General features: G+C 52.1%; 2 protein-coding genes across 4 annotated transcripts in view; both read right to left on the bottom strand.

Annotated features, from left to right (window-relative positions):
* Positions 1 to 424: 424 nt before the first annotated feature.
* Positions 425 to 3,405, bottom strand: Kcnj11 (potassium inwardly rectifying channel subfamily J member 11). The gene has a single exon (XM_046438384.1). It carries the CDS (start codon positions 2,718 to 2,720, stop codon positions 1,548 to 1,550), a length of 1,173 nt encoding a protein of 390 aa, XP_046294340.1. The 5' UTR covers positions 2,721 to 3,405; the 3' UTR covers positions 425 to 1,547.
* Positions 3,406 to 5,785: 2,380 nt separating this feature from the next.
* Positions 5,786 to 20,760, bottom strand: part of Abcc8 (ATP binding cassette subfamily C member 8) — a 74,320-nt gene continuing 59,345 nt past the window's right edge. For 2 of the 3 annotated variants that reach the window (XM_046438330.2, XM_046438331.2), the window contains exons 23-39: positions 20,495 to 20,620; positions 19,564 to 19,663; positions 19,118 to 19,359; positions 18,852 to 19,018; positions 17,717 to 17,786; positions 16,958 to 17,115; positions 15,251 to 15,343; positions 10,950 to 11,052; positions 10,302 to 10,415; positions 9,981 to 10,101; positions 9,700 to 9,830; positions 8,689 to 8,767; positions 8,406 to 8,514; positions 7,971 to 8,074; positions 7,108 to 7,241; positions 6,564 to 6,626; positions 5,786 to 6,028 (exon numbers count right to left, since the gene is read on the bottom strand). In XM_046438330.2, coding sequence (XP_046294286.1) covers positions 5,891 to 6,028; positions 6,564 to 6,626; positions 7,108 to 7,241; positions 7,971 to 8,074; positions 8,406 to 8,514; positions 8,689 to 8,767; positions 9,700 to 9,830; positions 9,981 to 10,101; positions 10,302 to 10,415; positions 10,950 to 11,052; positions 15,251 to 15,343; positions 16,958 to 17,115; positions 17,717 to 17,786; positions 18,852 to 19,018; positions 19,118 to 19,359; positions 19,564 to 19,663; positions 20,495 to 20,620 — 2,052 coding nt within the window. In that variant the 3' untranslated portion in view covers positions 5,786 to 5,890. The other variant, XM_046438332.2, reaches the window with a different exon arrangement.

Genomic DNA, 20,760 nt, shown 5'->3' with positions numbered 1-20,760 from the left:
GAGAGTTACTTGTCCTAAGTCATATAGCTACAGCCAGGATTTGGACCCAGGCATATGTCTGGAAAATTCACCTCCCAACCACAACCCTTATGCCTGTAATGACCCCGTTCCTCTCCCTAGGTACCTTGCCTTCCAATAGATCCCTGGGAGGGAGGCAGGGCCCAGGGCTATAAGGCCTTCTGGATGCAAAAAAAAAAAAAAAAAAAAAAAAAAAAAAAGAGGTAGCTAGACTGCTGGCAGTACTAGGTCACCTGAGGAGGGGGAAATGCCCCTGAGCTGGGGGAGGAGGAGCCAGCCTCAGCTCCCTTTCCTGGACTCCCTGCTAGGGCTCACAGTACTTCTTGAATGTGGGGTGACAGCTGCCAGCCCCACCCTCCCTTTCCACCAGCATACTTGCTGCCTCCCCAGCAAGAACAGCTCAGAGTTTAGGTCACGAAGGGGAGGCTTTATTGACAATGCAGAAGGCAGAATTCTGGGCAAGGACACACAGCACTGCTCCGTGAGTACAGGCTCTAAGAGTCCTGGCTTGGGTCAAACCCATTAGGACCAAGAGCCTCTTCACCTCAGGGAGCTCATACCCCCTATCATTTGGAACTTTCAACACTTTTTCCAGCAACTCAAAGGCACCCCCACCCCCAGTTGTCCTCTGGACAAAGTGAGTCACAGCTGCCATTGGGGAGCCAGGAGCAGAGTTCAGACTGAGGTCCGTTGTATGTGGTAGCCACAGGACCTCTTTCCTCAGCTCTCTGTGCTTGGCATGTCACTGGCTGCCTAGCCCATTCTAGCCTCCCAGGTTGGAGACAGAATGGGAACAGCAGCCCCAGCCCAAGGAATCCTCTCTGCAGAGAGGGTGAAATGGGTGAAGGGCAGGGTGCTGGGCCCATCTCCTGCTCCCTAAGCAGGGCTCAGCAAAGCCTTCTTCTGTTACCCTATCCCTGCTGGGTCCCCCTCCTGGGCTGAAGCCTGACAGCGGAGAGAGGCTCTGCTCATCTCGGCCTACCCCCACCTGTGTAGGTTCCACAGCTCCAGCCGTGGAGCTGCAATGTGCTCTCACTACCTGCCCTCCTTTGCAGGTGGAACCCACCCCTTAGCCCATCACTTTTTCAGGGACAAAGTAGAGCTGAGGCCTGGTCACAGGGATTTTTTGGGGACCACAGAAACCAGAAGGCAGGCTGCCAATCTGGGGATTGATTTCCCCAGCCACCTGCCTGCTGGTATTAGGTTGATCATGGGGGCCAGGACTGGCTGGAGACCCAGCTTTAGGGCCTAGTACACCCACAGTCTTCCCTTGGGCAGAGAGAGAGGGATAAGCCAGTCCTGAGCTGGGCTGGAGGAACAGGGACAAAAATAACCCAGTACGGGCTCCTGCTGAGGCCAGAAATAGCAGTGACAAGTGCCTTGCAACACCCTGGGCACAAAGCAGGGAAGGCTGAGCTGAGGAGGGTCCAGGCCTTCACTTTGCCAAGGGGCCCACACCACATCCACTGTACCTACCATACCAAACTGCCTGTGTGCACATGCACATGTGGGGACCCAGGGACCATGACTTAAGTCAGGGCATCTGGAGAGATGCTAAACCTTGGTTTGGCCTTGGCCATGGCCACACTGCGTTTGCGCAGGGGCCCACGGGTAGAGGCGAGGGTCAGGGCATCCAGCAGGCTGCGGTCCTCATCAAGCTGGCGGGCTGTGCAGAGTGGCGTCGGCACTTTAATGGTGTTGCCAAACTTGGAGTAATCCACGGAGTAGCGGCCGTCCTCCTCAGCCACAATAGGGACAAAGCGCTGGCCCCACAGGATCTCATCAGCTAGGTAGGAGGTGCGGGCTTGGGTGGTGATGCCCGTGGTTTCTACCACACCTTCAAGGATGACAATGATCTCCAGGTCCTGGTGGTGGTGCAGGTCACTGGGTGCCAGATCGTAGAGTGGACTATTGGAATCAATGACATGGTAGATTATGAGCGGCGCCACCAGGAAGATGCTGTTGCCACCCACGCCATTCTCCATGGGAATGTCCACCTGGTGAAGAGGCACCACTTCACCCTCAGGGCTGGTGGTCTTACGCACCACCTGCATGTGGATGGTGGCACTGATGATCATGCTTTTGCGGAGGTCACCCACGCGGAGCATGAAACAAAGGCGGCCATGGCGAACAGCAATAACAGCGTGCTTGCTGAAGATAAGAGTCTCTGCTCGCCGGTGCGCCTGCGCAGTCTTCATGAAGATGCAGCCCAGCATGATGGCGTTGATCATGAGCCCCACGATGTTCTGCACAATGAGGATCAGGATGGCCAGTGGACATTCCTCTGTCACCATGCGCCCACCAAAACCAATAGTTACCTGGACCTCGATGGAGAAAAGGAACGCGGATGAAAAGGAGTGGATACTGGTGACACAGGGCACTATTGTGCCCTCACCAGAAGCCAGGTCACCGTGGGCAAACGCAATGAGCCACCAGACCATAGCGAAGAGCAGCCAGCTGCACAGGAAGGACATGGTGAAGATGAGCAGTGTGTGTGGCCACTTGAGGTCCACGAGCGTGGTGAATACGTCCTGCAGGAAGCGGCCCTGCTCCCGGATGTTCTTGTGGGCCACATTACAGTTGCCTTTCTTGGACACAAAGCGGGCCTTCCGCTCTCGAGCTCGGTACCTAGGTTCTGCAGGGTCCTCTGCTAGCCGTGTCAGCACATACTCCTCAGGGATGATGCCCTTGCGGGACAGCATGGCTCCGGTGACCCCAGGGAGGGGTTTCCCCCATGGGGGGGCACAGCCCTGACCTGGCCTAGGGTCTCCCAGGCACCCTCTCACCTTGGGCTACCCTCAGCCTGGGCTATCTTCACACCTGAGATGGCCTGTCCTTCCAGATCCGTCTTCACCTCCACCTGGATCCTGACTCACTTCTTTACACCAGCCTCACCCTTCAGCCCACTGCCCATTGCCTAGTGAGCCCTCCAGCCAGGCGGCCCTGGATCCCCACACAGCTCTCCTCCACACCTGGGCCTCCTCCTAACATCCCTCTGGTCCCCCAGCCTTCCTTTCTCGACCCACCTCAGAACTTAACACCTCCCGATCTTACCAACTAGCGAGACCTCGCACAACCCCCCACTGTTCTGCCGCCCTACCCATTTCTGTCCCAGATCCCCTCCAAGCTCCAGCTTCACGTCCCGACTGCCTCTTCTAGGTATGCGCCCTCTTTCCTACCCCATTCCTCCCCTATCGCCCCCGCCGCTCCCGGGATCTCTCTCCAGCTCTTGTCCTTTCTGTCTCCTTGGGATCCTGCGCCCTCCGGAGTCACCACCCGACCCGGCTCAACTCCGGATCCCCTCGTCTCCCGCGCTACCTGGCTGGGCTAGCTCAGAGTCGAGGCCTCCCGGCTGCTCGCCGGCCGGCCGCACGCACGCCCGCCCCGCGATCCCCGCCCGCCGCGCGGTCCCTGCCCCGCCCGCTTGTCGCCGCGGCACCTGCTCCTGCTCCTCAAGCCACAGCCATCGCCTCCCCGCCCCCTCCCGCTGACTGAGTGCTGGCGGCCGGCGGGTTTCGGTCAGTCTGTCGGTCCGTGGGTCCGCGAATACAGACCAGTGCAAGGTGCGGATACAAGATTAAGGGCGGGGGTCGCCCGAGGAGCAGAATTGGGGACTGGCCGCTAGGGGGAGCCCGACCTATTTCTGAGCGGGAGAGGGGACGGGCATAGGCGCAAGCTCCGCCCCTAGCCACCCCCTACCCTGCCCCTCCTTCTTCCATCTCAGTCTGCCCTTGGGGCTTTGTCCGTCCAATTCGACTGACAGATCATATGAGGTTCCAATTTCACGATGAAATTGGAGGGCGCGAAGGGAGTCATCATCTGTCCTAATCTGGGATAGCAGCCGCTGTCGCCCTGATTCCCCTCCCTCCTTTTACCCATCTGCAGTTGGGTCATCTCTGCCTCTAGAGAGGCTCTGGGTTTCCAGGGAAAGGAGGCACTGAGAGGTGGAGCCACTATCCCAGAGCCAGAGGCCCCTAGGACCACCTTTTCTTAGTCTTAGATCCCTTGAGAATCCGAAGACTCCAAATCTTTCCCATTACAAAAACAAACAAACAAACAAAACAAAACAAAACAAAAAAAACTTCAATAGGATTGGGAGCACAGTCCAACACCTACCATAACAATGCTCATTTTGTAGCCCCAGAAGCCTGGGAAGTTCCATCTTCTCTATCCCAAGAGGCCCCAGCCCACCCTGCATTTTAGAGGATGTGAACTACTGGCACTTGCTTTACACTCCCCATGTCTGTAGCCTGATTTATTTCAATATAAGTAATAGGAGGTATCTGGACCTGAGTTGTTTTAGAGCTAGCTTAGACACTGGGGTCCCAGGCTTTTGTCTGGACATGTTTCTATTGTAGATATTAGCCTAAGGTTGCCTTGTTGGTTGTTGGAACAGTAATGGCTTCATTTGCTCCCTGGGGCTCATATCCTTAGAGAAGAATCCCTTGGACCATGCATGGTCATCTGTTATCTGGCGCTAATGCAGGGGCTTTGACCCTCTTGCAGTTAAACCCAAGGACCCTAGGTTTTTACTTCAGGGCCTGGCAAGCCAGTACTGTAGGTGATATATAAATTATTATAAAATGATATGTAAATTAGCACCTGTCATTTGTTGACTGAGGGCAGGTGTGCACTCCTATTTCCTGATGAAGATGAAGTTAGGACAAGCTGTTGTTTTGGTCTCTCCAGGGTCTGGGGCCTGGCAACTCTCAGCCACCACCTGGCTAATTGTGATACTTGTACTGTTCTTACTTTCTGAAGGACCACCATTGCCCACTTCTGAATGTCCTTGCTTTGGGGAACAGAGATGGGGATGTGGGATCTAGGCCTAGCCAGTAGGTATGTTCTGGCCCTCCAACCACAGTGGTGAAGATGAGAATGTGACCAAATTTATCCATTGAGATTTGCTCCCAAAATTTTTGCTAGAGCTACTGGGAAAGAACATCTTTTTTTCCTTTTGGTTGCTAGCAGCCATCTGTCATCAGAAAGGAAGAGGTAAATGGAACCCAGAAATGGAGGCACATCCCTGACATTAAATACTTGGAGTAACCGTGTTTGAAATAGTATACCTCCTGGTCTTCACAGTCACATACCACAATAAATATGTTTTTGTTTAAGCCATTTTGAGTTGGGTTTCCATTACTGGCAAAGGAAATAGTATTAATCCAGGGTACCAGGTTCCACAATTTTAATCCAAGAATAAATACCCTAAGGAAGAGACCTGTCACCTTATCCGATGGGGTTTCCACAAAAATGCTATCTCCCTTGCTATGGACTGAATTTTCTTCTCCAGACCTAGCCCCCAATGTGACTGTATTTGGAGCTAGGGCCTGCGGGGAGGTAATTAAGATTTGATGAAGACACAGGGATTGGACCCTAACTCAATATGACTGCTGTCCTTGGAGAGAGAGGGGGTGGAGAGGAGAATTCACAGGGCTGTGTGTATACAGAGGAAAGGTCATGCAAGGACAGTGAGAAGATGGCTGTCTGCAAGCCAAGGAGAAACGAAAGCTGCGGATACCTTGATCTTGGGCTTCAGCTTCCAGAACTGTGAGAAATAAATTCCTGTTGTTGAAGCTACCTACTCTGCGATATTTTGTCATGGCAGTCCGAGCTGACTAACACATCCCTCATTTCACAGATCAGGAAATATGCTTTGGCCCATGTTTACATAGCAACATCAGAATCTGCCCAGTGTCAAAGACAGGCTGATTCCCTGCACCCACAGACCACTGCAGTCTCTGCCCACCAGAGTTGGGGCTCCCAGTAGGAAATAATCAATCTCTTTATTTACAAGTGATTTACAGTTAGAAAACCCAGGCAAGGGTGGGGGCAGGGTGAGAGTATAGGATGGCACTTGGGGTCTGACAGGTCACTTGTCTGCACGGACAAAGGAAGCGAAGACACTGTCCTTCTGGCTGAGCAGCTTTTCTGGCTTGTCAAACTCCAAGATGGCACCACGCTTCAGGACAATCACCAGGTCTGCACTCAGGATGGTGTGCACTCGATGCTGGGCAGGCAGGAGGGGGCTGGTCAGGGTGTGGGTGGAAGGGTCAGGGCAGCTAAGGGCTCCCTCCTGCAGCTTGGAGAAGGAGGCATGTGGCCACGATGTTGTATCTCTGTGGTGACTGCCCCTGTCTAGGGGGACTGTGATCTGAGCCCTTCAATACCACCCTTCTCCCCTCCAGCAGGTCTCAGCTCTCCCACATCCAGGTTTCAGTATTCAGGGGCCCCTCACACCAACACCTCTCTTCCCTGACTTCCTATGGAGAAGCAACCCCAACCTAGCTCACAGGACCTTGGGAGGGGGGTGGACCTTGGAACCTGGAGAGAAAGAGGGGATGTCTGAGGGAAGAGCAGGTGCAAATCCCCCTCACCCCAAATCCTGCAACCCAGGATCCCTGCCAGCCCTCCAGACTCCTTGCCCTGAACTGCTCCAGGGTCCTTTCTTGGGGACCAGCCAAGCCCAGGGGCTGATCACTAATGACAGCCCCAGTAGCCAGCCCTCCTGCTGGGTGGCCCCTGCCTGTCAATGGGCCCCTTACCGCGATGGTGACCACAGTGCGGTCTGCAAAGGCTGTCATCACTACCTTCTGGAGGATGTTTTCCTGTCAGATGGAAGAAGCAGCTTGAGGGCTCACCTGCCCAGTTGAAGGGGTCTGGACTGGCTTTGGGGATGTGGGGCCCAGGTTTGTGGCCCAGCTCCCATCTGACTCCAATCCTAGCCACCCTCCCCCACCCTCTCTCTGGTCCTGGTTCTCTCAGGACTCATTGGGTGTCCAGCACTCAGGGGCTGACTTGGCTTCCTGGAGCTCAGTTCTGTGAGCACATCATGTGCTGCAAGTGTGATGCTGTTTTGTGGGTGAGGGGTGAGAAGTCTTTGTGGATCTGTGTGTGTGTGTGTGTGTGGGAACCTTCTTTAAGACTAGATGGAGTCAGAGTCCCCCCGCCCTTGGCCTCTTTGGCCACACATAGCCCTTGATGTTAAAGGCAACTTGAAAGTCAGGACTGCTTTGCGCAAACTTTTCCCTAACACCTCACTAAAACCCTCTCCAAGGTCTCTACCCCATGGACATGCCCAGAACCAACCGTGGCCATGTCGATGGAGGCTGTGGCTTCATCCATGATGAAAATGCTGGTCTTCCTCACGAAGGCCCGAGCCAGGCAGAACAGCTGCCGCTGGCCCTGGCTGAAATTTTCCCCGCCTTCTGTGATGATGGCATCTGAAAGCAGCCCCAGGCACAGAGAGCAGGGCTCACGGTGTGAGCAGACGGCATGGGTTGGGGGGGCATTTGCCCCTAGGTGGTAGTGTGTCAGGAGCACACCTGATACAACCCAGATGCCATCTGCAGGGACTGAGGTGAGAAGGGCATCTGTGGTGGTGTGCTCTGCTGTGGCCTGGCAATCCTGGGAGGGGCCATGTATGCTGAGTGTGTGCATGGAGAGTGGCCACACAAGTTGGGGCCTCAGGGAGGGCAATCCACAGAAGCCAAAGCTTGGCCAGGCCCCACAGATCCAGGAGGTGCAGTACACCCCAAGGCCCTGCCCTCCCCTGGAGGGGTCAGAGTCTTTCTAATAAACTCTTTAAGCGAACAGTGTCCAAGATTTTCCACTCTGTTCTCTCTTCCCTAGGGCAGGGGATAGGGCAGGGCAGGACTAAAGATACTACCACAGCATGGGTGACAAACTCTGTCATACAGGGACCTCTATTCTCTCCCTGAGCCCTGCAAGAGAGGTGAGAGCCTGAACGGACTTGCGGTGTGACCTGGAGCAAGTCACTACCTCTCTGGGCCCCTGAATGGTGGAAGGTAGAACAAAATGGTCTCTGGTCCTATCAGATCCCAGACTTCAAACTCAGGCCACCAAAGATGTGGCTATGAGTCTTCCCTCCCCAGCCCATGGATGCTCTCTTAGCACCCAGCCAGCCTGGCTGTGCAGCCAGGAGTTGTTACCGAGACCTCCAGGCAGCGCCTTCACCACCAGCTTCAGCTGGGCGATCTCCAGGGCCTCCCACAGTGTGCTGTCTGAGCACTTCTTTTCCGGGTCCAGGTTGAATCTGGAGAGTGGCACAGAAACCCATAGGGAAGGGAGCAGTGGGCTGCCTCCATCCCCAGGGTCCTGTCACAGGCAAGGCTGGTGAATGCTCGTGGGTGAGAACTGAGTCATTTGGAGGCTTTGCTGGGTAGGGAGCACCGAGGTGGCGGCAGTGGGTGTGGACAGCACTGAGAGCTGTAGTGCAAGATGTCACCAGTGCTGGTCTTGGCCTCATGAGAAGGGCTTGAAGGTGACACTTAGTTGAAGACCCCAGTTCCCCCACATCCTCCTCTTTGTATTGCAGACTCAGTGAAGCTGAGCTAGCATAGGCCTGGGGGGGTGAAGGGGCTCACCGGATGGTGCCACTGAAGAGGACGGGGTCCTGCAGGATGATGGAGAGACGTGAGCGCAGGGTGTGCAATGGCAGTTTGGCGATGTCAATGCCATCGATGATGATGCGCCCTGCATGGAGATGATGTGGCAGGTAGGCACCACCAGGGATGGGGTGGTGCTGGGGATGGGCTCAGCCTGGGACATGGGCCCCAGAGAGGAGGCAGAGAAAGGCAGTGACTGTTGGGCCTCATGTAACATAAGACCACAGGCCAGGACTCATGTGGTGCCCAACATACAACTTACCTTCGAACATGTCCACCATGCGGAAGAAGGCGAGAGAGAAAGAGGACTTCCCGCTGCCTGTGCGGCCACAGATTCCGATCTGGAAAAAGGAAGGCAGGTGTGTTTCTCCGGCTTCAGGGGCTGCCAGGAGTGACCTCTAGTGCTAGCTCTTGGTAAGGTGTGCAGGTGGGGAAGGTCACAGCCTCTCCTCTTCTGCACCAGCTTCTTTTTGGCCATGCTGGGCCACAGGTTTGGGTTTCTTTTCTGTGGTAGGTCTGAGGGGGCTCGGACCTGAGATCACAGTGCAGGGTGTAGATATCCAATTTCCTGGGTCTGGGAGTGCCAAATATGTGACTTCAGGGGAGCTGGGGGCCCTGCTGTGTCTGTGTGCACATGGGTGTGGCAAGAGGACAAGAAGGTGGGCCGGGGTGTGTCTGTGTGCCCTACCTTAAATTGGATCCATCTCTGACCCCATTGCTTCCTGGCTTTGGGGTTCTAATAGAATTTAAAACAAGAGACCAATACAGATTCAGAGAAAGTGACGCAGAAGGATAAGTGAGGCAAGGGCAGGTGGAAGAAGACAGCAGCAGGGACAAAGTTACACCCAAAGGTCAGAGACAGTGAGACAGACGATGACAGAAACGTAAAGAGATGGAAGGAGAAGGATAGCGTCAGAGAGAAATGGGGCCAGAGAGGAGGGACATGAGGAGTGTTGGGTCAGACACTAGGCAGGAGCTCCCTCCCTGAGGACAAGGACAGCCTTGCTGTCTCCCCCTAGGCAGAGAAGCTCTGGGGTGGTGCTAGCCAGGGGAAAGCCCCTAGAAGCCAGGGGAGTCCAGGCTGTTTGTCTCTGGTGACAGATGAGGACACAAGGTCTGAGAACAGCAAGAGGAGGAAAGCAGGTCAGCATGACAGAGCCAGGGCCAGGAGACTGGCGGTGTGAGTGGGTAAGAAGCCAGGAGGAAGCCTGGGTGGCCATGGGGGACTCTGTGAGCTGCCCTGCCTCACGCCCTCCAGGGCTCTACGTCTGACCTTCTGTCCTGGGGAGATGAGAGCGTTGACATGCTTCAGCACTGGCTTCAGGGAGCTGTCATAGCGCACGCTCAAGTTCTGGATCTGAATCTTTCCTTGGTCTGGCCAGTTCTTCGGGATCAGCGATGGTGCTAGGGGCCAGGCTGGGTGTCAGCCACCCCGCATGGGCCACAGCTGGTATCTAGGAGGACCACCATCCCCAGCTCCCTCATCATTCCCCCAGCCCAAGTACACCCCTCCCGTGGGCCCTTCCCCTGAGCGTCTTCACTGCTGCCCCTCACCCAAAAGCCCCTCATAGCTCTCTGCCTCAGTTTTCAGGAGCCCGTGGATCCGCTTCACAGCTCCCAGCTGGATCTCCATGTCTGCCAGGTTCCTCACCATCCAATTGAGGTAGTTGGACACCTGTGGGAAGTAAGTCAGTCACAATGAATGTGGCTTCTCACCCACCACATGTCTGGGGCCTGGGGCCTGTTTATCAGCTGTCCTGCCCACATGGGAAGGCCTGGGTTAGGAGTGTCTCATGACTCAGTTGGGGAAGGAACACTGGGATTCCTGGAGGTCTGGTGTCCTACTCATCCACATCCCAGCCTGCTGTCACTCACCATTAGGGCGTAGGTGAGGCCCAGGCCCACCAGACCGGCAGAGAGCTCCCTGTGCAGGGAGTTGGAGATGGAGGTGGCAGCTGCGATGAGCACCACACATGCACCGATGTACTCCTGAGGAGGGAGAACAGCTGGCCCCAGCCATTGGGGGTTGGACCTATAGAGGCTCTGTCCCACCTCACACCCATCCAGGACAGGGAGCAGCTCAGATATCCCCAGACCAGCCCCACATCACACACACATCAGACACACAGGAGGCTGGGAAATCCTGGGCTCAGGAGCCAACATGTGCCCCCCAGCCTAGGCTCCCCTACTCCCTGAGAAGGCAGGCCTCACCAGCTGGCTCAACATGTATGCATGCATGTGTCATGTCACTCACTGCAGACACACTCACTAGACACACAACTATTCTTGCTCCAGGCACAACCCTCAGACACACAAGCCCTCAGACAGTAATATAGGGGAAGGGGACACAGGTTAGATGTTGGAAGGACTGCCAGGGATGGGACAAAAGGAAGGCTCTATGTCCACATAATCTGGTTCCCCATCCTCTCTTCCCACCCCCTGGTCCATGTTTGTCCCTTGCTCTGCTCCACATTCCTATCAGAACACCTGTCCAGGATCTGGGTAGCAGTAGGTGGCACTTGCCATGCGGACTTCCAGCCATCTGTTGGCAGCCGTGAGGAAGAGGGAGGCGATGTTGTTGGAGTCCGTGTATTCCAGGAGCTTCTGCTGGAACCGGGCCTCATACCTGGAGGGAGGATGAGGAGGGAATAATGGTGGCCCACATAGCTCCTAGGAGGGGTCACCTGGGCCTTGCTGGCCGCCCTGACCATGCCACCTCTGCCATCTTATATAGGCTCCCCCAACACCTCCTACTATTCTATCTAACCTGCAGAGTCCCACCTCCTCCAAACTGTTTTCACCCCAAGGTTTGTTCTCTCTAGGTCTTCCTGGAGAATAGTGAGCACTATTGCTATCCACCCAGTTTCTCAGGCCAGAACCAGGAATATCCTGGACTCACACTCAGTCCCTCAACAAGTCCTCTTATGTATACATCCCCCAAATCCTTGCCTCTGTCCACCTCTCTCCTGCTTCCTGCCTACTAAAACCTCTCCTGGACTCTGCATCAGCTCCTGATAGATGTGCTGGATCTCCCTGTGTGTTATCTCTGCCCAGCGGCCAGCTAGAGTGATCTTTCTAAATCACCAACTATGACCCTGCTGAGAATATCAATGGCCTCTCAATGCTTTTAGGATAAAGAACTATCTCTTCCCCCCAAAATCCAAAGGCCCACTGTTCTCTCTGATATGCAGATGCTAACACAGTAAGAAAATGGGGAGGGAAGAGTAGAAGTTCATTGGATTAGACAAAGGGAAATGAAGGGAAAGGAGGGAGGATGGGAAGAAGAAATATAGTAGAAAGAATCAGACATAACTTTCCTATGTTCATAATGCATACACAACCAGTGTAACTCCACACCATGTACAATCACAAAAATGGGAGGTTATGCTCCATGTATGTATAATATGTGAAATACAATCTACTGAAATGTATAACTAAAAACAACAAATAGAAAATTAAAGAAAAAATTTCTTTCCAGGAGCACCAGCTCCTTCCAACTTCCTCCCCAGCCATTCACTCTCTGACTTATTATTCTGTAGCCATTACCCCAGCATTTTCAAAGCTCTTTGACAATATCAAGTTATTCTGTACCCTGGGGTCTTTGTGCATGCTCTCCCCACTGCCTGGAATACTTTCTCCCTTGCTCTTCACAAGGCTGGCTCCTTCTCAACTTTCAGAACTTCCCTTACCTGAGACCTACTCGGAGGGGCCTTTCCTGACTACTATCTTACTTAAAGTAGGTTCCCCTATTATCTATGTCTGCAGCCTGTTAGCTTCATTGCACAGTCATTTTCTCTGGCTGTTTATAACCCATCTCTCTCACCAGACTGGGAAACCCATGAGGATGGAGATCATGTCTGTTTTGATCCCAGCATCCGGCACTATCATTAAATATTTGTTGAACAAATGAGTGGAACCTTCTCTGAGCCTCTTAGGTAGATAAGATCTTTCTGTGCAAGGAACGTTAAGGGTTTCTTTCCTATACTCATGCCTCATCCTGTTTCTTCACATTACTGTGAAAGACCTGTCTCCTCTCCCTGATCAGCCTTGACTTCTTGGCCACTTCCCTCAGACTTTGCTGGCATGGGATGGGCTCAGCGGAGGTACAGGAGCACTTGTTTGATGATGAACAAAGAAGAGAATAAAAAGCCATCTTGGCACCTCTGGTCTAGTAAAGACCAAATTTGGGGGCTCAGAAGGACCCATGATATGTCTTTTTTTTTTGGTGGAGTAACAGGGATTGAACTCAGGGGCACTCAACTACTGAGCCACATCCCCAGACCTATTTTGTATTTTATTTAGAGACAGGGTCTCACTGAGTTGCTCAGTACCTCACTTTTGCTGAGGCTGGCTTTGAACTCATGAGCCTCCTGCCTCAGCCTCCTGAGTCGCTAGGATCACAGGTGTGCACCACCATACCTGGAGACATGTCTTGTTTACCATCTACTTTTCACTCTTGAAGCTCTCTGTTTGGCCTGTATTATTTCTGGGTGGAGGGCATGTGTCTGAGGATAGCCATGTGAGTCTCTGAGGTGAGTGAGAGCGTGCAACTGCACAGCCAAGTGGTGGATGCGTGCAGGTGGGTGTCTGAGGTGAGTGTGAAACTGTATCTGAAGGAAAGTCATGTAGCTATGAGAGTGCAAACACTATGCGTGTGCATGTAAGAAGGCTCAGGTGCTCAGTGTGTGGGCCTGAGTGCTCTGTGTGACAGGAGAGTCTGAAATGGGAGTTCCTGTTATAGGTATGCAATGGTATGTCTGAGAACTAGGAAAAGAGCCAAGCTTTGGAGCCATGCAAACTCAGGCTGGTATCTGAATATCACAATTGTGTGTTAGGATGGAGACTCAGTTTCTTTACCAGTAAAATGGGGATGGGAATAATTCTTATACTGAGCCCAGTGCCAGGCACTCTGGAAACTTTTGTGAAAAAACAGGGACTCTTAGGAAAGTCAAGAAGGTCAGTCAGGTCTAGGCCCTCTACCAGCTCTCAGATTGGTTACCAGCCTCTCTGGTTGAGACTGCATCTGTAAAACATGGCTTCCCAGGCCTGTGTCATGAGGCTGTTTTGAGGATTAATTGTAATAATGCACATGCAACACTTAGCACTTGGCATTTGGTAAGCGCACAATCGATAAATGCTAGTTTGCACTCAGCAGGGCAGGTTGCAGGGCCAAAGCTGATAAATTAAACAAATACAGGGATGATTAAAAAGTCTTTCATTCAAGTTGAAGAATCATTCACTGTGTCAGGGAAGGGTGTGGGAGACCTTGCTGGGCTGCAGTTCCTTTGGCTTGGCCTGGTCACAGGTTTGATCTGAGGTAGGTGACAGGGTGCTGGAATCCACTCACAAGGGACCTGGTCCACATTAGGAAAGTCACAGTCTCTCTGCTCCAGGCCCATCCTGAAGGCCTCTGGACACCAATTGTAAGAGGGACATGCCAGAAGCTAGGCCCAGGGGTGTCTAGGGACTTGAAAATTGAAGACACTGGGGAAATGCAGGCTTGAGATGAGAAATGCAAGCTGGGAGCAGACTCTAGAATCTTGTGCTTCTGTGTGGAGGCAGCATAGGTTTGAGTCGGGGGCAGAGATGTGTAGGGAGCAGAGCCCTGGCCAGGGGAGAGCTCTGCTTTACTCAGACAAGAGATGAGCTCCTATTGGCCCCACATGCCAAAGAGTGAAAGGAGGCTGTGGTGCTACATTAGGGTTCCAGGGCTGACAATGGACTTGATGGCTGGGGAGGAGAGCTTTTCTGAACCCTAGGCTGGTCTTTGAGACCTCAGGTTACAGGGTTTAGTGTCACATGGTTATTGTCATACCCTTGCAGCTGTGTCATTCTATAAATAACCTATTATCACTCTTATGGTGAGGCTTAGAGACCAGAGCCCAACTATCTGGGTCAGGGGTCTCTGGCTTGGTTGGCAGGATGAGTAACACCCCAACAGACTGACCAAGACTTGGCTGGGGGAGCAATAGCCAACTCCACCCACTAGGCAGCCTCAGATGCTCCTGTTTAGCCTGACTCTGCTGCTCAGGATGGCGAGAGGATGGCAGGGGCATTAAAGTTTTCTGGAAATTTCTCCAGGCTGGTGAACTCTTCCTTATCCTTTGAGTCCTGGCTCCTATGACACCTTCTTTACGAAGCCTTCCATAACTGCCTCTCTTCTATGTCCCCACAGCCCATGTCCCCACTTCTTGCATAGCAGCTGTCACATGGATTTGTCCTGGCCTGCTCTAAGTCTGGACTGTAATGCCTCCAGGGCAGCCACTTGCCTGACTCATCTTGCCCCACATGCCTGGCAAGGGGCTCAGCATGTGGGGGAGCTTAGTAAATGCTGGTTGAATGAACAAGTAGTTTCAAGTATGGGCTTTGTGGGTTTCAAGTATGGGCTTTGTGCGGTTTCCCTATCTGGGCAATGGGAACACTCATGCTCAGCACCTAGGGTAGCCGTGCAGCATGAATGAGAGCAGCGTAGAGAATGTCAGCAGTGTCTGGTGACAAGAGGTTCTCAATATCAGAAGGCATCCATGCTGGCCAAAGACCTGAGGGCCTTTCTAGTACTGACAGTTGAAGACCTGTCCTGGCCTTGTTTCTTCCCGTGTTCTGCACTGGTTCACAGAGGCCTCGGGCCCGTCTGGAGAGCTGAAATTTTATAGCTGGAGCCCAACGGGTCTGTCCCTGCTGGTGGACATCATCTGGGCCTTGGGGCCTGAGGAGGGGCTGAGAGAGGTATGTTCTGGGCCTTCCTAAGTGGGGCTCTTTGAGTTCAATCTCATGACCTGTGACCCTGCCCCCCACTCCTACTTTGGGGGAATTTGGACCTGTACCTGAAGGCCCGGATGGTGGTGAGGCCTTCCACGGTCTCAGCAAAGTGTGAGAGCAGCGGGAGCTGAGTGGTGTCATCCAGCTGCTGGAGGTCCCTGTGCCAGGTAAGAGAGCAGGATGGTTAGGAGGGCAGGTTGTGGCTCAGCCGGGTCTGAATCCTAGTTCTACCTTACCAGTATTTGGGCAAAGGGCTTCACCTTTCTAGGTCTGTTTCTTACCTACAAAGGGAGGAATATGGACCTCCCCATCACACTGTGAGCACTGAATGAGATCGCTGATGTAAAATGCTTAAACAGAGCCTGCTAGGCACAGTTCCCGTCATCCTGGGCATTGTCCACCTCATGCCTGTGTCCGTCTGCACTCCTGCTGCAACACCCGGCACTGAGGTAAAGTGGGTAGGCAGTGCTGGTTCCATCTTACAGCAAGGCTGACTAAAGGAATGGGAAGGCCAGGCTCAACGTTTTTAATCCATCCTTTCCCAGGGATCATTATAGATCGGTACATTAAAGATTAAGACCTAAAGAGCTCTTGAGTGAGGAGAGGATCCATGGCAACAGAATGGCCTTCCACTCTTCACAGCTGCAACTTGACAGCTCATCAGTGTCAGACAGGCCAGGTTTGGATCCAGGAAGTAGCTTTCGCGGACAGATTATCTCCAGGACCAGAGTGGGTACCAGAGAAACAGGGAGAACATGTCTTCTCTGGCAAAAGAAATGAACTTTGTAGAACAGCTTGTATTACAAAGTGTTTGGAAACATTCCGAAGTACAGAGTACAGTGGTCAAAAAGTCACTGTAATTTTGTTAATATCAATGAACTATGTTCTTCCTGGGTGCTGGTTCTAACAAACTAGGCACACTTTGGAAAGATACTTAACCTTTCTATCCACAACCCACAGTAAGAAACATATTTTATATCACAAATCAGTACACACACTCTTAAGTGACCATAACAAAGGTTTCATGAAGCAAAGCTGATATTTTCTGTCCTATTTCCTTGTTTTAAAATGCTGGTTGTGATCCATGATATTGATTTCATGACCCACTGATAGTTTGTAATTGGCAGTTTGAGAAACAGTGACCTATTGGATCTTTAAATATTTTTCTTATAATTCTCTGAATCTGAGTTGGAGAGAATCACTCCTAGGAAGAATCTCCTAGAGAATGTTCTTAGAAAATTCTGAGTAGGAAAGAGGTGTGCCTGGTTCCAAGGTTCTTGAGGGCAATGGATTTCTGGGAGAGGATCTGTGAAGTCAGAGTTTCCAGCCACACTCTGGACTCTTGTGGGCTGGGAGTTGTGATATCTGTAACACCTCTCCTATCAGGTGTTGTCTGCTCTCACACCATCAGCAATCAGTCTGGCTGATGGAAACATGCAGCCCTCATGAGAAGCACTCTGGCAGAATGAATGAAGGGCATAAACGTGTGCACATACCTTGATTTAGGGATTCCATTCCTAACCATATCTTCCACGGAAATAATTCAGATATTATCTGTGGAGTATGCATGCTAACAGAGGGTTATGTTAGAGTAGAAGGATATGATATGGATATTTCCTTCAATTTCTATTTGTTATTTCTGCTTTCTTCTTCTAGGGAACATGACAATACTACTGTTATAATGACGATTCTAGGAAGTCTACCAAACTGCCCAACTGCAAAGCACTTCCCATCCCCCACCCACCCCTGAGACTGGCAAATGCTGCCATCACCTGGATGCCACCCGGAAGTACTTCTGGATGAAGTAGCACACGACGGCCAGGGGCAAGAGGGCCACAAGGAACACAGGTGTGACATAGGAGATGACAGCCAAGGCTGAGACACAGAGCAGGGTGGAGCGGCTCAGACACTCCAGCGTGGACGGGATGTGCTGAGGGAGGTGGGGGGAGAGAGGGAGGTGTGTTTTGGTATTACCTGTATTAATTAACATGGAGGCAGGAAATACTCTGAACACAGTTAATAATTGGTTATTAATTGGTATTAATTAAATGGTATTACCAATTATTAATTGTGTTCAGAGTATTACCTGCCTCCATGTTTTACTCTCTCACTTTATTACAGGCACATATCTTATCTGTCCAGCTATGTTGTATGCTCCCTGAGGCAAGAATTGGGACTTTGTTTTCTCATTATCTGGTACAATGGTAAATAAAGAAGACAGGCTGAATCTAAATGAATATTCTTCACATAATCAGTACTTTGGTTCAGAATATGCTGGAACTTTTATAGAATAAGCCACTAGGGTCTTGGATGGAAGCCAAAGAGATTTGGTTTCCCTCAGTCCTGTTATGAAGGTCTCTCGGGGGGACCTCAGTTCCTGAGACAGCATTGCAATCAGATCAGGGACTCTGGGCTCCTCCCACAGGACTTTGATCATCTGATCTGGGGAACCTGGCATCAAGGAGAAAAAGTTCCCGGGGCCTGGCGTCTCCCTGGACTGGAGAAATGTGGTACAGTCTTCAGAACTCTACCTGGTCAATGGTATTACAGTCAGATGAAAATCTGTTCAGGATGCTCCCAAGGGGTGTGGTCTCAAAGAACCTAAGAGGCAAACAGAACAGTTATTCATTCAGTTATTGATTTTCTTTCTGCTTATTGAATGAGGATGGTTTTTACTTTATTTAATTGTCCCTAGAGTCATCTGTAGGTCTGGCTTCCTGGAAGCAGTTGTCTTTGAGGGTCTGCAGACATCTGACTTGTGTCTCTGAAGATTCCCATAGCTGCCCAAAGGGGTGCTGGCCCTTTATTAGCTTCTTGGACTCTCAGGCCCATTTGTGACCACTGTCACCCTTCTTAGCTCCTCCTCACCCTGACTCACTCAGCAGTTGTCCTCCCAGGACACAGAGTCCTCTCCAGAGGCACAACCTTCCAGAGGTCCCTGGAGACAGCCTGTCAGCTGGCTGACTCTGCAAGACTACTCTGGCTGTCAGCTCTCTGGCTGTGACCTAGAGTCAGCCCAACCCCAACCAGAGGATTTAAGAACCACAGATCTGGGACAAACAGAGGGTCAGTCAACTTAAGGCCATGTCTATGGGCCAAAGAGAGTTCACAAGGCTGAAAAGTAAAAATTGGAGTCATGTGGTGAGGTCAGGTATCTATTATGGGCCAGGTAGCCTTTTGTCTATTGTGGTTTCAAATGGAATTGGCTAACCAACTGGACAATGACAGCATTAAACCTCTTCCACACCAAGCAGCCTTTGGGTTTTTATCCAACCATTATGGAAGATCAGAACAGCTCTCTGTGCTCCCAGTGTCAGAACCTGCAGGCTTGCAGATGGAAGGAAGAGACAGTGTGGGGGAGGAGGCAGCAGAACTCGTGGGTGGAGATGGGCAGATAGCACCACCTGGGGAAGGGAACTAACCTGTATCCAAAATCCCCAGAGACTCACTCTGAAGGGCTGATGTGACATTTAGATGATCTAGCCATGTAAAATATCTAGCATGGGGTCTGCTGACTAATTGTCAGTTTGAGGAGGAATTTCTACACACATTTCTGTGTCACTCCCACAAACCTATGACAGAGGTCATCTGTGCCCATTTAATAGAAAGGAGAGCCGAGGCTCAGAGCACAGTGACTTGCTCTGGCATGACCAGGATGGGGGGTACCTCATGGGGGCTAGGATGATGCGGCTCAGCAGGCTACGGTGCAGCCTTTTGGCCACCTTTAGCCCCGTCCACTCCACGGTGACAGAGGTGACAAGGCACAGCACGATGCCCAGGCTGCAGAGCACTGTGAACACCATGGCATAGACGGTCTGGTCCAGGGCACAATCCTGGGCAGGCAGAAAATGAAGGGGTTTCCAGGGACACATGAGGGCTCAGCCCTCGCCCCCACCCCCACCCTAGTCCCGCAGCGGGGCTTCTGGCCCTACCTGGCTGAGGGAGCAGTTCCTGGCCACAGGGCTCAGGGTCAGGGCACTGTCGGTCCACTTGGCCAGCCAGTAGTCAATAGCCACCAAGACCATGTGCTTGAGCAACTGGGAGAAGACAAGCAGGGACAGGAGCAGGATGCCAGCAGAGGACAGATACTTGGCACAGGCTCGCCATGGGATCTTGGCTCTCTGGTGCAGCACTGACGACAGGTTGTCATCTTCCTCGCTCTCAGCTGCTTCCTCTGCAGGCAGCAAAGACCCCACTGTGGCTTCACATTTCACATCCTTCTAACCAGAGGGTATTTTAATCCCCACTTACACACGGGAAAACCAGGCACACGGAGGGGAGGGGTTTGATTCAAGGCATATTACCTCATCATACCCAGAACCCCAAACCTTAGTCTCCCTGCGGTTGATCACTTCTCTCCCAGGCCTGCTGTCTGTACCTTCCTCTTCTTCCTCATCCTGCAGAAAGCCATCTCTCGAGGACATAGCATGGGGCAAGCCCTGGGGTGGATCTGTGTTTTTTCTCTCCATGACCGTCTCCTGAAAGATATATGGGGCCTGGCCTATGTCCTTGGGGTGTAAACACAGGAAAGGGGAGGTTGCAGGTAACCACCCTGGTGATGACTAGTGTCAGGATTCCAGGTTGTCCCTGACTGGAGAAGGTCCACATGGACACACACACATTCAACATGCTAGGATTTACTCCTTTCCTTTCATTGGCTTATAGCACTCCAGTCTCCCAATGGGGGACCATTTCTCCCCTATTCTTTAGTTTGTGATTTGTGTGATTCAGGAGGATACATGATCATGGATGACCCACCCTTACATTCCACTCTAGCCAAGAGGATTTTCTCAGGAGTGAGTATGTGACTATGTTGGCCCCATGATGGTCAGCCCTGGGCCTTTTGCTGAACTACTGTGGGAGAGGCACTCTCTTTCTGCAGAGCTGAGCTAGAGAATGAAAGCCTGGGGCTGCTGATGGCCCTCATTGCTACCACGAGACTGAAGCCAATTTTAGGGGAGCCAAGCCAAGAGATGGCAAGAAACAGATTCCTGTGTTTGATCCCCTGGATTCAAGGACATGTGTGGACTTTTTGGTTTCATAAGCCAATATATCCTTAATTCCCACTTTTTTCAATGTTTAGCCAGTTTGAGTTGATTTTCTGAAACTTTGCAACTAAAAATACTCTGGATAAGGGGAGAGTGTCCACCTAATTCTGCCCTGGGTACCTGGTGCAGGTACTGGCTCTCTGGTAGGAGGAAGTCCATGCCAGCTCCTACATGTCTCATTTGAGAGCTTCCTAGAGCATGAGGACAGGAAGGTCTTTGTGAGTTCTGTTTCTACTAGAAACTTCCCCAGGAAACACCCACCTTCTCCAGCTCTTGGTCTTGCCGGTTCATGAGAGTCTTCCAGTGCTCAAAGAGCTGGCACTCAGACCTCTGGAAGTCCTTGAGCGTACCCTCCCTCTGGATGGTGCCATCCTTCATAGCAATGATCTGGAAAGGGAAACAAATCTGGCTTGGGGCTGGGTTGGGGGAGGAGTGGTGGTCAAACACCACCTGGCTGTGGCATCTGAGAAGGAGATAGACACATCCCTCCACCCACTATGAATGGCATCTTTCATCCATGACTCCGG

Source organism: Marmota monax, unplaced genomic scaffold (genome assembly GCF_021218885.2).
Source record: "Marmota monax isolate L192 unplaced genomic scaffold, Marmota_monax_Labrador192_F-V1.1 WCK01_AAM20220418_F8-fsc00061, whole genome shotgun sequence".
NCBI lineage: Eukaryota > Metazoa > Chordata > Mammalia > Rodentia > Sciuridae > Marmota > Marmota monax.
This window is presented reverse-complemented; position numbering and strand designations above follow the sequence as displayed.